The following is an 18,362-nucleotide window of genomic DNA, read 5'->3' as shown; positions in this document are numbered from 1 at the left end:
CTCAAAAATAAATAGGTGCTCAGCTCCTAGAAGGATGGAACCCTAAATTGCTAGCCTCAGAGGGGAAAAAAAGGAAACTTTGGACACTTCTGCATATGAGTCTGAGATACTTAGATGGTTTTCTTTCTCACAAAGTCTGAACACCTCTGAGCCTTCCATGTAATAACCTTCACAGCTGTATTATCATTATTTTATAACCAGGAAGCTGAATCACAAAGTGGCTAGTCCACTCGTGTCTACTATGAGTTAAAAATGGAATCCAGTTTTCTCTTTTCCTGGACCAACCTCATAATCACTGGACCCTCCATCCTTTTCAAATGCCATCACTGAGACTGTCCTGGAACCCTTAAACTATGAACCACAGTGTTCTTCCCTGGCAGGTTGGAAATAGGGAACAAAAGAAATACAGTAAAGGAGAAATATGCGAATGTGCAGTCATAACTAGGCAACTAAAATCATCATAGAATTCAACTGTCTATCCAAACATATTCTGTCTTATTAATAACATTAACCTTGAATTTCTGTACTTCATCTACTTTTCCCCTCTAGACTATTTTGAGGATATATGAGTATGGGGAGGATAGAATGACACCAAACTATAACTACATTCAATTATTATTCTTGATGGCATCTGTTAAAAGAAAATAGCAGAATTTTCAGATTTATTTTTTGTCATGGTTTGGATAAGTTCTTGATTGCTAGAATTTTAGAAATGGGACCAAATTCTTACTTTGGGTGGTATAACCCCACCACTTTACCTGATTTCAACTCGTGCATACACATACTTTGCCCCCACTGCTGCATCTCTTAGCACAGAGAGTTTGTGCAAGTTGACACAGGCAGTATGAAGGAGCAGGGCTACGTAGCCCATCTCTGTTCACTGGTCAACATAAGTCGGAGGGCTGTGGGGAATTCTTTCTTTCCCATCTGTAAGCCATGTGGCCTGAGAACCTTGTGCACTGCGATTCCTTCCTCTTCTCTCAGGGTCATGCAAAGGCACTCTCTTCCTTCAACTGTTTTCAGAGCGAGAAGGAGAAGAAACTCTGATTTTACACAAGTATGCCCTTTTCCATACAGGAACGATCAGACATCATATCTTACTACCGCTCCTTAAAGCTCTGGCTGACTGAATAGTGTTCAGGCAGCTAAGAAGAAACTGGTACAACTGCAGGCTGGGACTCAACTGAGCATGCTAAATAAAACTGTATTTTTTTCCTGGTGAAATTTATTACAGGGTAGCAAACTACCTGGAAACTGAGACTCAGCTGTCAAGAAGGTAGTAATCCTAAAATATCCAAGGGAATAAAAAAGCAACCCAAGCCACCAGCTAATTCTTCTAAAACAGAGGACAGCTTCCTCCTCTTGTGGATGTTGAAAAGGCTTCCCTAGCTTTTTTGGGCCAATTGCCACAGAAACACCTCCTGGTTGGATCACACTTTGGGTCTCGCCTTGGCACGCATACCAAACCAACCTACTTGTGTGCCTCTAAACACACAGATGTTCGAAGGAACCTGACTTCTGCTGAACTGCTTGAGCTCATCTCTAACAAACAGGTGCTGTGAGAACAAGAACAGTAATTGAGTTAATGTAGTGGAGAAACACAGTAAAGTGTTTTTTATCAGTCAGTTATACGATCCAGGCATATAATAAAGACAGAGTGTGACATAAAAGCAGGAAACTCTGTCCTGATAAGTATGAACTAACCAGTATTTGTTTAATAACTGGTATCTATTACATCATTTCCATTTACTGCAAAGCAACTTAATTTTTACTAAATAAGTCTAGTAATTTGCCAATTTACATGTTTCTAATATTTATTATGATTACTTCTAATATGTAAAACTGTTCCATTTAAACATACTCTTGTCATTATTTACAAATACTTTGTTCTTAACTTAATGGAGATTGATCTTTATCTATTTTAAAATTATAATGCCTTTTAAGTATATTGCAAATGTTTCAACAGCCTGTATGATGTTTTCATAATTTTTTGTTATTTTATATAAGGCTTACTTTTTCTTGTTTCAAGTTTGTTTAGTCAGTTTTAATATGCAATTTTTATGGAATATTTCCATTGCAATTAATTTACTTTCCATTAGTTTTAAGCCACAGACATCAAATGCATAATCACTGCCATCTTTAAAACAACCACCAAATGACCACTATACAATAAAGCAAAAGGGAAAGATGAGTATCTTCAGGTTATTTTAAAGTATTTTCCTTTACATCCTCCATTAGTAAAAAATGTCAGATTGTTTAAAAACTCATAGTTACAAGATTAATTTCCAATAAAATAATCACCATTTATTTACTATTACTACATTAGAGAGCACACAAATAGGGGTTTCACTGTGTTTCACTGTTTCTGCAAAGACCAACACGTTGAAAAGAATAACCTTGACCCAAACTGTTTGCAATCCAAACAGACAAACTACATTAAGGGCCAAATTTTCAAATTCAGATCAACCCATCATGGTCAACTCCACAATCCAAAGAAAGAGAAAAATATAATAAATAAAATGTTCCATTTGTTCAACTCAATTTTTTCCTTTAAATAATTTTCAGCCTTCATTTTCATTTTTCAAAATCAGGCCTCACATTTGCATACCCAATACTAAAGTATTACATCTGTGCAAGCACGTAGGAGGGACATGGTTGCATTTTTGGGAAGAGAAGAAAATACTGCTTATCTGCTATTTCAGTGAAGTAAAAATAAACAGCGCAGCTTATTAAGTAGGAGATACTACTAGAAAGAGTGAAGTTTATTGTAGTAGGTACTAATAGAGGAAAGTATTTCTTTGTGCAATCTATTTTGCCTATTGATTAAAAAAGTGGCAGCAAAAATTCTGAAATTCTTTAAAAAAGGTTTGAAAAGAAAATCCTCCTTCAATTACACTGCCCACTATATTCTTTTACAAAGAGAAGTATCTTAAATCTCCAACTTTGTAAACTCTCCAAAAGCCTGCTACAATACCTAAGACTTGGAATAAAACAGCATCACTGTGGCCTTGAGTCATATATGAATTTCTAGTGATGTCCATAGGACCTGAGGATATAAACATTGTATGTCAGATTTTAATTATGGAATGTGTAAGCCTTCTTGAACATACACTGAGTGTCTATGAGAATTCTAGGCTGCACGTGTTTGTTTTTAAACAAAAATGGTATTATAATTTAAAGGGAGTGGTTACATTCTTCCAGTATGCAGAGCAATCCACCTGATGAGTGACACACCAAAATAAAGATAGAACCCAGACCAGCAGTGGGTCTCAATGGGATAGAAATGCTGTTACTATTATTAAAGTAACACATGGTAAAGTAGTAAGTCTGGTGAATTCTAATGCAAAAATGCTGATCCATGAAGCTGAAGCATTCACATGAACCAGGGAGAGGTTAAAAATGAGCATGTTAAATTGAACAAAAATAGTAACTGAGCAAAACATACAGAATCCCTAAGTAGATGCTAAGGAAGGCCTTTGAAGCAGTTAGTACTACTAAGTCTGAAACCAATAGGCTTATGTCTACTGAAGGACAAGAGTAATTGAAGGAAACAGTGATGAAGCAGGGAAGGAGACAGAAATAACATCAACTTGGAAAAGATGATTCTACTAAAATGGTCTTTATCCAACAACACACTCCTTGTGCGTTTATTTACGACTGTCGTGTATCTTTYTCAAAAAGCTTTCTCCAACTAATGAGTCCAAATCTGCACCGGGAGTTGAGACTCCTAGCCACATACCATATTCCCCCCCGCCCCAACACACACACTGCATGTGTGCTCCACTTCTCATGCTCCTCTCACCTGTATGTATTCTCAAGTGGACCTTTAAGTGATGTGATGTTCTGAAAGTTTTTCCACAATATGGGCAGTCTTTCATGGCAGAACCAAGGCTCCTGTCTCTCAGTAAAGCTGGCTGCTGGACTCCTACAGATCTCCCAGCTTCTTCTCCAATGTCTGCAACACAGAAATGTTCTCACATCACTTCAGCACATGTCAGAAGTTGTTCTCACTAAAACTGCTAACACAACACAAAGTTAAACATGTCAATACTACACCTGTCTATTTCATTCTTTAAATCTGACAGAATGCTGACAATTCATGTATTTTCTTGTTATTCTCTTAAATTATTTCATCCTTCTTATCATCATTTTAAGCAGCATATGGTACCTTTATATTGAACTGAATTATACAAGAAAAGAAACAGCTGTGTCAGCAGCTGGTTTGATTTCTTCTTTTGCCTAGTTCCTATTAATTTTTCCGCCAAAAGTTTTAAAATGTTGCTTTGTTGAATCTATTTAATTTCTAATTATTTCTAAAATCTGTATGATTTAGAGGGAAGAAGTTTGCATCAAGTATTTTAAAACCTCCCATAACAACAGAGTTGCGGTGAAAAGGGGACTTGTAACAGAAGTGGCAATGCCTACACACAAAGGGAATCAACTTTCTTCTGCAACATTTCAGAATTAGAGTTATGATACATGACACTTAGTGAGTAACCTAATATCACAGGAAAGTCAATGAAAAAACTGATGAGATGAGGGGGGCTTCTTTCTCCCTCTCACCCGCAGCCACTGGGTTTTTCCCTTCACTGTTCATAGCTACACTTATTCTTTGCATTTTAATAGGATGGTTGAGACTCCAGGACATCTCTTCTCTCTCCTGATATAAAGAAACACTCATTCTCAGCCATCTTGAATAAGCTGTTATTATTCAACCAAGCTATGAACAAAATAACTTACAGCAAGCTATGAACAAAATAACTTACAAAAGACTGACATAAAAATTACAAAAATGTAGAGCATTTTTAAAAGGTCATTATTCAAGACCCAGCTATCATCTTGTATTTACAGGGTCATGTTTTCACCAAAAATTATCACAGCAAATATTGAAATCCTGAAACGGATTTACAATGCTGGCACACCACAGATGGATCTGTTAACACACCTGTATGCAAAACCTGAGCTATATGGTTCATGTTGAGGTGGGGAGCATATAGTTAAAATCTGCATGCAGAGCCTTGATTATTCCAACCATAAACTACTGACTAAAAATGTTCTGTCTCTGCCCATTTGAGAAGTAACTAAAGCTGTCAGGAAACAGAGTGCAGTTTACACAGCATTGCCTTTTAAATGGGACTGATGGGACATAAGAGAGACTTAAATATTTGGCTATAATAAAAACTAGTCACACAGTAGCATGGACCCAAATATGACATTTCTGGAAAAGGTAATACTAACAGACATTCCACTGTTTACTATAAAATGGTTACTCTAAACTATTTTGCTTAAAGTTGAAAGAAGGGGGTGATACAGAACAACAAAATCTAAAAATATATGTAAAATGCTTATCTTAGATATATATCTAGTCAAGCTATAGTTAACTTTTAAAAAGCAAAAGCTGATAGTTTTCACATCATATTCTTGCTTAATATTTTCTAATTGGTCTGAGTCAGGCTGTAGAGTTAAAGCACAATATTTAAGTGAAAAGGCCAGTAACTGTCAGTTCTGAATTATTCACAAGTATGTAAAGTAACATAATGAAGAGTTTATTTTGTCTTTCAAAATCCAGGAAAACATATATAGGTGGCTGGTCTACAATTCCAAGTTTCCAAAGAGTTTAGATATCCCAGTTTTTTCACCTCAGAAGTTGTATGCAATCATGTCTAAACTGCTTTGAGCAAAAAAAAATTTCTGAGTGTAAAAAGCATTTCTGAAAAGCAAATACAGAATGCATGATGATAAACTGCAGGATTTTATTTTAGTTTTCAATAAATACTATATGAACATTATAGATAAATATATAGATAAAGCTAACAAGCCACTCAGGAGGAATATACCAAATAAGTCTACTAGTTATGTTTTGCTATATGTCACTCTAAATGATGGCCTGTTACCCATTTGCCTTTTATCTTTCTATCTAGAATATGTGTGGCCCAATAAAAAAGAATAAATTTGTAAGATAAACAGCTTGCTTTGCAGATTTAAGAGTCTAATTTTCACTTTACACAAAATTGAATTTTTTCAAGGCAGCGAGACGATGGAGTTTACTCTAGCAGTAATCCCTCTGAAAAAGCAAACTGAAAACAACAATGAAGCAAAGAAAGATGTGGGTGGTCTGAAGAGTTTTCCTTTAGATTTAAGTAGACATACAGTAGATAGCTCTAAAGGCTTTACTCCAACAGGGGCCTTACCTTAAAGAATTTTTCTTCCCACAGTGAAAGCATTCCTAAAACTTTAAAGCTGGGCTGAGGGGTTTTCTTTTGAATTCCTCTGCCTACAAAGCCCACCGAAGTGCTGGAGGCCATCATTACCTGAATGAACAGCTTTACAACTAAGTTCTTTTATTTCAAACAATGAAAAATTATGTTCAAGGCTGCTGTCTGTCTTCATCAAATGCTATCCCATCTTCTTACTAGGCTTGTTTTGGCAAACCTATTTGTCAAGGAACTTAAGATCTGCTTAACTTTAAAATGCACTTAAGTCTCATTGACTCTGCTACCCAGTTACTTATGCTGATTCTCTTAAAACAATGTATAGAAAGCTAAGGGGAAAAAAAGTGAAACAGAAGAAGGAAAGTGACCTGCAAGGAAAGAGTTAAGAGGCAAACTAGTGGATTTAGACTAAGCCAACAACAGTATATGCAGGGAATGAAAAATCTTCCTCAGAGAGCTTTATCAATAATTGTTTTTTCTGAACCTCAAATGTGCCCCTTTCTCCTACTGTTGATACCCCCTTCCTAAGCAGAAACTCTCAGTTATGTCAAACTGTGAAACCGTGATAATGTTTTACAGACCTAGAGAACTAGGATCAGCCCCACCAAATTCATTTCATTTATGACTTACTCAGGATTTGAGCTAAGGTTTTTGGGCTGCTCAAGCCCAAGGATAAAAGAACAGGAAGGAAACAGGAAGGAAAGAGAACAGTTACTTATCTTACAGTCATTGTGGTTCACTGAGTTATGTGGTCTACATGATGTGCACTTGATGTACATGAGATTAGACTGCTTTTTTGCTGTCTACTTCCATTATAGGTAGGTATATGTCCTGAATGTCTTCCTGCCCATCTCTACCTTTCCTGATTCAATACAGGAAAAAACAGAACAGAATATAAAATACAGTAAAGACGTACATACTAGATGTAAGGCTTCTGAGTCTTCTATCTGAACTTACTCAAGAGGAGCTTTTCTTCTGTTTCAAAGGCATCTGCTCACAGCAAAAGTCATAGGTCGGAGAGTAAAAAACTATGCAATTCTATATATGAAACTGGTTTTTGTATCAGAGTAAGGAGAAGGCAACACCTGTGAGACCTTCAGCTCGTATGTATGTTCTACGTGGTGGCCAGGTAGATCTATCTTCTTGCACAGGACAAGGAGGAAATTCAGCAGCACATGAAAGAGGTGCAAAGGGTGGTGTGACATGTACATCTGAGGCATGTTCTTGTGTACCTCAGGTGACCATAAAGCCACACTTTATTCTGCAGCCTCTCATGTGGTAGACTATAACAGCTCACCTCAAGCTGAGCACCATTACCTATAGAATCTGTATTTTGGACAATGTGGATTTTTCAGTGATAATCTTGAAATACACTATTGTGAAAGCAACAGCCAATCCCATGATGAGAGGCTGCAGCTAGCTCACCTAGTTACCCAAGTATGTCCATCCATCCACCTGAATTCCGTGCCTAAAATGAACAGTAAAAATATCTAGGCCTGGACAAATACTCTTGACAGCTTACAGATGGTGACAACCCCCTACCAAGGACTCAGACGCAACAGCAACTTACTTCATCTTAAAGAGTTACGTTCCATCAGCTGTGCACTTAATAACTGACTGCACACATGTTCTCAGTCTGGGACAAATGCAAGAAAGCAAGTTAGCTTAAACATCCATGTTAGAAGGTGGTAGTTGGCTACATAACCAAACAGCCAATTTGACCAAAATTAAATGTGAGCAAATCTATTTGCTACATAGACAGAAGTGAAAAGTAAGAGATCTGTAAGATCAGTATTTGCAGGGCTAGTCCTACATCAGGCAGATACCAAGTTCTGAGGAGAAGAGGTACAAAAAACAATATTCCTTTGTTTAGCATGAAGATGGCCTGTGTAGTGCTGAAGACTGCTTGCAAGTCCCATGTGTTACCTGAAAAGGAGGCTTCCCCACTGCCAGGTAGCCTCAGTAAACAGTCTTGAGCCTGTAGCACTTTTACAGTAGCAGGTGAAAAGAAAGCAAATGAGAAGCACAGTACTGAATTCATTTCTACAGCAAAAATCTTATTGGGTATTAGAAATGATCTAAAATCATGGATGTTAATGCCCCCAGTAGATGGATAGGGACGCTACAGAGAGATAGCACCAACCTCAGTGTCTGTTTCTAGAAAAGAGAATACAAATTTATGCAGATAATGAACATGCATACCCAAAGCAGAAGCTATCTAGTCAATCACCTGAAGCACAAAAAAATTATCTGAAATTTCCATATATTTTCTTTAAGACTGGCATACCTGTTTGGGATGAGTCTATAAACCTGATTAGAAAAGGACTGGCTGCTTCTTTTAAAAGGAAAATGTTTTCAGTTGGTTAGGTAGTAGCACTGACTTCAGTCATGTTAGCAACCAAATTTTCAAAGGAGCAGCTACATACATGTCCTATAAATTTTACAAGAGCATTTATTTGCTGCATGCATGTGAAAGTGCAGGGATTCTCAAAGAGGTACTTTCATGTTCAAAGGAACTAAACTGCAGTCCTCATGCAGTCTAAATTATCAGTGAAGTCAGCTGGAATCTGTCAACAGGATTTGCTAAATTAGTCAAAAACAGGCAAACACATGGAAAAGGTAATCAACTCACAAAACTGGTAATCACACATATACCATGTGTTTTTGTTCTTGCACATTTTTCAGATATTTTTAAAGATCCCTTTAAAAATGTGTCCGGAAGCCTTTAAAGCTGCACATCATCCCATGTTTTCATATATTTCTGAAATTCAAAATATTTGTAGTTCTGTAGAACTGCCTGTAAAAGTTAATGAAACATGGTGCTACATGAAGTGGTAGTGACCATGGTTACTTTTTAAAGATCTATTAACCACCCAGATTAGTTCATTGTGTGCATAAATACTTATTTTAGCAGGAAAAATTATATTCTGAGCCTAATGCCAAGAAGAGAGTTAGAAGATACTCAAAATTTTAATTCTGTCATTGCTGCCACCTTTATGAAAGTATGCCTGGACTTTGACCACCTCATTCCCTGGGAAGCTGCATAGGATACAGAAAGTTTCTGGGAAAACATCCTTTATCCTTTTTGCTTATTCCTTAGAGTTTGAATAATATTGAAAATGGTGAAAAACAGGGCTATAATTAACCATATTTTTAAGCTACCTAAGGTAGCTTTGATTTAATATGTCTAAATGTAAATGAGAATAGAATCTAGCCCAGTGCTTATAATCTGAAATTAGAATCCTATTAGCAGACGTTACTATACTTTTTGCTAGTGAAGTTCATGACTTAAAATGAAATAGTCTAATATTACTGAATATTACAGTTATATTTTAGGCCTCCAGAAAGAGTTACTAATGTCTTAGGTCAGAAACAACTTGCTGTCTCTATTGTTTCATCAAGGATTTAGGTCTTATAATGACCATATATGGGAATCTTAAACTGTTAGGCATTAATATGGATTGGCAGAGAATTTGTTTAACACAGAGCTATTTTAGAAGAGAATTGGAAAGGAGGCCTACTAGTGAGAAAGCAGCATTCACATTGTTTGTATTATTAGAAATAAAGATTATACCAAAGGTTCCACTGGTAAATAAAAAGATACCACTTGTGACATCAGACTTCCCACTTAGTCCTCTGAATCGTACAGGAAACAAAAGGCACAAACTGCTCTGCCTGTGCTACCAATTAGTGCATTAGCAGATTTAAATTTAAAATAAAAACTAAATTAAACTGAGGTAAAATGCCCACATCAATTTATACAAAGTAAGACTTGCAAAACCTACAAGTGAGCACCTGACAGTCATAGCCAGTCCCTCAGGCTACAGGGGAGCTATCTAGGTGCTCTTTCAAGCATAAGAGAAGGGAAGCCAAAATATTCGAAGCAGTTTCTTAGTAACAGGTAGGCTGGTGACTTGGGGGCACCAGACACACCTTATTCATACTTTAAGCGCACGACACACGACTGTTGGTTTTCATACCCCATGGGTGCAAAACACTTTGCACATCACTACTGCGTATATGCAAACTGCAGCTATATTTTAGTGCTTTTCACTGTGGCATGCATTCTGAGAAACACACAACAGGCGGTATATATACGCAGCACAGAGACATCAATAGACACTTTACCAAAATTAAGCTTTTGTTTATAACAAAATGTTGCTTATCCTCTTTTTTCATTTTAATCAAATACCCTGCAGAGATTTTATTTTGGAGTTCTTAGCAGTCTTACATTTCACTTTGCTCTAAATGCTTAAAACCTTTTAATATAATCAAAGTCCAAACACAGTTTCTGAGTACATCTTTTTAGCTGTCTGATTTGTTTGAAGAATTTTGTGACCCAAAGAGACAAAAAATCAGATGTAGTACTTGGAAAACAGGGTTATTTACTTGCCATTAACTTACAGAGCTCAGTTTGGCCTGCAAGTTATGTACATTGAAAAAAAAATGTTTTTTTGGAGACAGCATTTTTTCCAAAAGGCTTTTTACAACATGCCTTTTTTTTAAAAAAAAAAAAAAAAGACGACATCTTAAGCACATTACAATATCTTTCATTTAATAGTTGGCAGAAGGAAAGTCCCAGATGAACATTGGCCTGTGTCTTTCTCTTTAACCAGCTGAGTGATCCAAGCTTTTAATAAAGCTGTTCCAATTATTGTAAAAGTCATCTAGTACCTTATAGCCACAAATATTGACAGTTTATTGCACAATGCATTCATGACATTTGAAGGTCACATCATACATAATACATAAACTTTTATAAAAGTGTCTGGAACAAAGAGATACATGATCAGCAATTACATCTTACCATTTTAGGGTATGATTTTATACTTATTCAAAATGAAATACTGTATGAAATGCAACTTGTTAATAAAATACAAAATAGTTCATCTTCTTTATTTATTGTTTTATTAATCAATGATAGAGTTCAGTTGTGCAAAACAACAGAATGCAGTCCATGCCCCAAGAAGATTACAGTTAAATATCATGTTTCTGCAAACCATCACACATATTCTTAGCTCAACACAAAAAGAAAGTAAGCTTAAAGCTTTAATCTTGCAACTGCATACCTCTCTAACCCAAATAAATTCAGTGAAGCTTCAACACTTAGATCTGAATCTGGTCTTTAGCATGTCATTGTAATATTAGTTTGATAAAAGTGAATCAAAATGAAATTGAAAACAGTGCCTGAGAAATTTTTTGAAAACTTGCACATGCAAGCATACCAAGCATCTTCAGCCTGTCTCCAACGCACATGACTCTTAGGACCATTCTAAAATCACTCGCACATGCACACACAGTATAATTAATATGGGTAAGTTGCAATTTATGCAGTCAGACCTGTGCACAATCCTTCACTGAAGACAAATGTCAGGAATACAAAGAACATAGCCACAAGAGCGCTTCTCTTTGGTTAGTCTTTGCTTTTAGGGCATCACTGCTAGGTCTTGGGAAATTCCAGCCATCCGCTGAGAGCTGAGGTTTTAGCAAATGACCACAGACCGCTATACTGTTCCCTCCGATATCACCTTTGCTAGTTTGTCTCAAATTCTTACTATCTTCTTCACTATGTCCTTCGCATGCAAGACTCTTGAACTGTGCAACTCGTTCACTGGCTTTTCAGTTCTGCTGTTCCAGTTTCATGGCTTCAACATCCCACTTCCTTTATCTGACTGTATGGATCAAAGCTGTTCAGATCCTAAATCACTGAGTTTGCCAGATGATGTTCATGAAATTCCACTAGACTTGTATAAGCTTTCCACAGGAAAAGTGGATGCTTTAGAACAGGATGTACTTTGTCATTCATCAGAACACTAGGTCTGTTCGCTATCTTGAATGTAAGATTAGTTACTCTCAATGATTAGCTTTTGTTCGTTCTTGCTTTCTTTGGAAGTAAACATCTGAGCTGCAAGAAACACCTTACTGTACTTCTCTGTACAGAAAATCTATTTTCACAAGTAAAGCAAATACTTATTCTTTGGAGCAGCTATGCCGGGTTTAAATCTGACTCTCAGGTGTACTCACAGATCTTTCCTTGGTAGTTTGCCAATGTTCTTTATGTCTTTTCTCCTCAAAGTTTACACTGGTGTTCACTGATATTTCTGATAGTGATGTTAGCTTGCAAACTTTCCATACCATTTAACTTTTCAGGTTTTTCTTTTTCTTTTTCTAAAGTAGGCTTAGAATATTCTGGATCCTTACCCAACGTTCATGCCAACAATAGTCTGTGATTCTCATGTAAGCCTGTTGGTTTCACCAGTTTTCTTACCCAAATCCTTGACTCACCCAAGATAGCTTTGATCCTGACTAATAAATCTGAAATGGGCACTTGATTACTGACCAGATAGGACCTAGTCTTTCCACACTTCATACAGACTGTTTACTGCTTTTGGACAAAATTCCAGTGGGGAATCTAAGCAGAGAAGCTATCCAACTGGACCATCATTTGGATTTGTATGTGTTATTTGTAGGCAGGTGTTCAGGTACCAGATGGCCTTAAAGCCCATACTACTCAGGTTATAGCAGCTTCTACAGGCTGTCTGCATCATATTCCCATCTCTGAGATTTGCAGAGTAGCTACAAGGAGCTTGATAAACACTTTTACCTCACATTGCTCTCCTGATGCCAAGGCTAGTTCTGATATCCAATTTGGGAGAGTTGCCTTATAGTCCCTCTTTAATTAAGTACTCCTGATCTCCCACTCCTGGGATGGATTGCTACTGCTGATTAAGCTCCAGAAGTAAGGATCTGTGGAGGCAATTTCATGAGGGAGAAAATGAAGTTGCTAGCTAATCAACTAAAATAACCATTCACTAGACTTCTGTGAATGAATATATTGCCTTCTCCTTTCTCCATACTCACCTTGTTTCTTCCACATTTTAGCATCACTACATAACAATAAACCAAATGGGTAAGGTGAACTTCATTATGACCTCTGTCTTGTTCCTAAACTACACATGTGAGAAATTTAACCATGTGGTACAGTGTACGGATTACAGTATGAGGAAAATCCAAGACAGAGTAAGCAAACTATAAGAAAACTGGTGAATCAGTATGAAGAGTGGTATTGAACCCATTTTCTCTAGGTTCTTCCACTGTGCTCAACCATGTAGACTCTGCAAGATTTTCAAAAATACAAATTAATACTGTACACCACATCATTTTCAAAGTCCGTTAATGTCTTTTAAAATCTTTTGAGTAGTTGTATGGAAATATTTAATGATCACACTGTTTCATTTTGAGTTGCTGGGCTTAAACAAACCCCACAAAACCAAACAAATCATTTTTCCAAGTCAGAACCACAGACTTGCACACATTGCAAGTAGATCTCAAGGCATCAGGTACTACTGTAGAAATGTTTGCACACTATTGTTTAAAAAATGTTTTCATTATTTTTATCTTACGGTAGCGTGCCAAAAGCAGTGCAACAGTCTAGGCAGCAGATCATCAGATTTTATAAAAATTCATTCTAATTAAATAAAATGTAAATTTTTCACAGGAATATCTTTCTGTAGACCCCAGTAAGAAAGAAAAAAACAACAGAATCAGTCACATAAATATAAATGTACAGGTTAAAATAGCTAAATTAATAATTTCCCCATCAACAAAATGAAAAAAAATTAGAAGACTGCCATTCCATTTACAGATTACTGACTACAGAGGTGCTAACAGAGCCACCAAAAAGTGAATAATGTCGCAGTGTGTGATACAACTTTTGACAGATCATGATAGTACAGACTTTTTCAATATCTACATTTTCTTACTTATTACTTTCCAGTGCTGCTTTAAACTAAATGACTGCTTTGAACTAACACAAATAACCTCTGTAAATAATTTTTCTTCCATCTAACTTCTCTTGTATAATTTCCAACTTTTTTCCCCATTTCAAGAAAAATGAGCTGTATTTGAAGAAATCCTATGAGCAATTCTGAGCTGCTGAACCTATTTTATTAGCACCCTTTTACTATAAACAAAAAAATAAATAAAATCTGTTAATTACATGAGTTTTGTTATAACAGAAAAGTATTGATTAAATCCATTACTTCTAATCTTGAGAAGGGATCCTTTAAATGTTCAGTATTTTCTTCCTCATTGTTTTAGCAGTATATTGTCGACATACTGGAACCAGGATGTCTTTAAACACAGCATCATATGAATTGGCTCATTAATCTTTTTATACTAACAATGTATCTCAAAAGGTACACTAGTAGGTCAATGTGTAGCTATGTTTTGTGTAATAGCCTTCCAGTACACTAATACTGTAACATGCTAGTCTCGGGCAATACAAATATAAATTGCTGTATATGAAGCTGATATATCAATAATCCTACTCCCATTTTCTATTAAGAAAATATATATATTTTTATCTAAACTATCCTGGCAATGAAAAAGAAAGAATACTATTTTAAACACTCTCTCCTCTGATTTAGCTGAGCTTGTGGCAATAACTGGTTTAGGCATAGGCTTCAGTATGCTGGAATGATCCTGAAACTAATTTTGCATGTGTTGGAGTTGGACTGCGGCCATGCACGTCAGTATGCTGGAACAGAGTTATCTAAATCCTGAGCCTTATTTTACATGTGCTGGTGTTGGACTGTGGCCCTGCAATCTTTTAGGTCTCCATCTGCACATATCAAAGCCAGGGTGTGCCCAGCCACCCTAGCTACTACTCACTGCTTTACTTCCCCAGGCCTCTTCTGAGCTCAGTTCTCAGCAGCCAGAGACTTGCAACTACCCTATCATACATCGGGGTCACTGGGTGCTCTTCAAGTCCTTGTACTTCTCATTAATCTGCCTCTAAAGTCTCTGCTGTCATGACTGGCCTTTTTCAGCCTATCACATTTCTTCTATCACTACTACCCTAGACAGTTATCATGTTCCACATCGCTGACAAGAAGTACCAACCTCTCAGACAGATGGTTCCTCAGATTCAGTGGGTTAACAATTTCCTCTTTCGATACTAGGTAACACAGCCTACTCATTTTAACAAGCTAGGAAGATTACAGCCCCCAGACTTACTGAAGGCTTCTCAGAGTGTCCTAGAGTGCTAGTGCTTTCCCTGCAACCATTGTTCAAAGTGATTTAAAGTTCAGACAGTCCAGTCAAAAGTTGCTTTCTTCTAGGGAAGCGGACAAGAAACAAAATCATCAGGTACTTGGAAGCCATGTTCATCCAAAAATAGAAGAAATGCTGGCTGTCCATAAATCAGGAACACCAACACAGAGCCAATAAGGGGTGCTACGAAAAACTAAGGTAGCTGTACAAAACCCTTATCATTATCCTAATGTGAACTGGTAACTCGGAAGGACTTAGTCTGACTGCAGCATGGTACAAAGTTATTGCACACCTCCTACCACTTCTTTACAGTTCCTCCATATTTGTCCACCAGCAAATATGGATTTTAACCCATCAGGACCATCAGTAAAATTAGCAGGCAATTCAAACTAAATTCTTCGGAATCACATTCCTCTACCTGAAATTAATAACATTTTGTCTATATGGAGTCTATCAAACTGAAAAAACAACTTCACACTAAGGTCAGAACTACACATTCAAATGAAGATCAGGCATTTTTTCTGTGACTGGTCAGACCTAAGTTAGCCTACTAGCTCTCTCAGAGACAAGGGAGAATTATTTTGGAAGAAGAAGGATTTTTCCATCCCTTAACTAATTAGTGGTGCACTTTTCAGATTCTGTTTCTTCAAATTCCAATTCCAGAAGAAATTCAAAAATGAGGCAGTCTGGATGCAGAGGAGCACCTTTTGTTTAATAAATAATTCAACCATGTATTCCTTTTTAATTTAAAAACAGTCTGACTGAACAGTAAACAGAGTGAACTAAAGTTGGCAAAATACAGTGTTGAAAAATTAAAAAGTGTATTCAAGGCTGTATTCATTTGCTTCATATCTCATATACTGGAGAGACAGACTGTGCAAAGTTTTAACCTTTCTTTTCCTTTTAAATTATACACATATCATCACATGATGCTCATTTGATTTTGAAAGCAGCCTTGTCCTGGAATTAGTCTCTCTCCTTTTCTATTACCAGCACAACAGCCACTGTTCCTTCACACCATGAACATTATCAGAAACTCAGCCAAAATGTTCTCATGAGCTTCTCTGCCATGACAGTAAGACACAAAGTTTGTTACTGACCACCTCGGAGAAAAGAAATACTATGAAAAACATTCTGGAAATATTCAGACCATCATCTGAATCAAGTATCTTGAGCTTACATGTGACCTTTGGAGACAATTATCTGCAGTACCATATATTAATAAGTATATGGCAAGGTACAGGAAACACATCTGGCTGCAAAAATCTGCATGGAAATCCATCCCAGGACCAAATGTGTTACAAACTACTGCAAATGCATGCAGGTACTTGCAACCCAACCAAATGTACTTGGTACTGACTGATCCTTTTGAAAACAGTCAAAAGCATACAGCACCATCTTAAGTATGAGTTCACAGGTTTACTTCCTACAAAATGAAATTCCTAGCAGTAAGCAACTGAGGATAAGAAGAAACAGAGTGAAAATAGTCAAATTTTCACTTAGCCTTCAGCACCACAATGTTTAAAAGAAGTTGTTGAATCTTATGGCAGACAGCATGGAAAAAACGAGGCTGTGGTGAAACCCTTTTATCAGATTCCTGGAGATCCACCCATTCCCCCACATCCCAAAGCAGCAGCAGGTACTTAATGCCTTCCTATTGAAGCACAATCTTTTCATCTCCACTCAGCTGAAAGTGTTTGATACCTATCCCTGTGAACGGCTTTCCTACCTTTTGCATCCTTTCTGTTCAATGTCTTCTGAATCAGTAAGCACAGTGGACCACTCTTGTAACCATGACACAACATCCACTAACATGAAATTACCAGATGGATGCTCAGATGAAATCAAATGCTGACAGAAAGAAATCTTCTTATCTCAGAAAGATAAGATGGGCAGGAAAGAAGATCTCTAAGGGAAAGGAGAATAAGGGAAAGATGCATAACCTTTCCAAAGTAACACTGACTGTAAAGAAAATGACTCAGCAACGTCACATCTTCCAAAGTGGCCATAATTATTTTAAATGCATCTTATTAGAGCTAGAGGATGACAGACACAGCTCGTATTTGAAGGAGATGAYGCTTCACAAGTTTATCTTGTATAATTCCACAGCATATGGAGGAAGATCAGCTTTTCACCAAATTTTCACTATTCTGAACAATAGTAAAATTACCTGCAGTATATAAGATGAAATCTTTAAGTAGACCAAACAGATAGATAAACACTTTGAACAGATATGAAAATGGATAGTTTTTAATGAAATTTTCAACACCTTGACAACCCTCACAAAACTGTCTATGAATTAGATGTACAAAATAAATCCCTGATTCTGACAAAATCTGACCAAAATCTGAACAAAAGCATCAGGATAACTGTAGAAAATTGGTTAGACCCAAACTCCTACCCTGCAGTTCAGAAGGGCTTCAGATTATAATTTAGGTTGATTACCAGCTTAAATTAAGACACTATGCAATAAGTATCATCTCAGTGAACAGACTAATTTAAACTCTGAGAATGCAGGCTACCGCATTTGTGGAGACACATGTTTCCATGCCTTTTCAGGATGGTACTAGTAGGAGCTACTCCAACAGCCTGGCAAGCCCATGCAGAATTTGGTACATAACAAACCGGCTTGCCACTGATTACATTTGAAAGCTGTCTACAGTGGCTTTGGCCAACCTAACAAAGTAATGTATGGGGTTTAGAAAAGATGAATGATAGTGTAAACTGGTCAAATAAAACTAAAATAATTTCAATAGTTTCAATACTGGTCTTTTTCTGGCTTCAGATATGTGATATGCACTCCCAGTCATTGGGAATCACAGACATTCATTTCAAAGGAGAAATCCTGTTGATGACTGGGCTATAAGGCTTGCTGATATACGCTGAAATACTTTAATGAAGGGTGGACAACCAAAACCTGTCACTGAATAACAGTCAGTGATTCTACACTGCTATCATAACAACTTTCATCATAAAACCACAGCCAAAGCACACTAATCAGGAGACTAGCACTGTATATTTAAAATAAACAATGATGGGAATATGCAACTTAGGAAAGGCAGCTTAGGTACAGATACGACAATGATGAGTGTTGTA

At 36.8% G+C, this 18,362-nt stretch overlaps 1 protein-coding gene across 1 annotated transcript in view; it reads right to left on the bottom strand.

Annotated features, from left to right (window-relative positions):
* Window positions 1–18,362, bottom strand: part of ZNF536 (zinc finger protein 536) — a 193,733-nt gene that overhangs the window by 134,159 nt on the left and 41,212 nt on the right. Inside the window, exon 2 of the mRNA XM_026059867.1 lies at window positions 3,803–3,955. Within this exon, the coding sequence (XP_025915652.1) occupies window positions 3,803–3,955 (153 nt within the window). The remainder of the gene's footprint in view (window positions 1–3,802; window positions 3,956–18,362) is intronic.

The sequence above is a fragment of the Apteryx rowi genome, unplaced genomic scaffold (assembly GCF_003343035.1).
Source record: "Apteryx rowi isolate R43461 unplaced genomic scaffold, aptRow1 scaffold_1, whole genome shotgun sequence".
NCBI classification, from domain to species: domain Eukaryota; kingdom Metazoa; phylum Chordata; class Aves; order Apterygiformes; family Apterygidae; genus Apteryx; species Apteryx rowi.
Note: the sequence above shows the minus strand (reverse complement) of the source record. Positions and strands in the feature narration are given on the sequence as shown.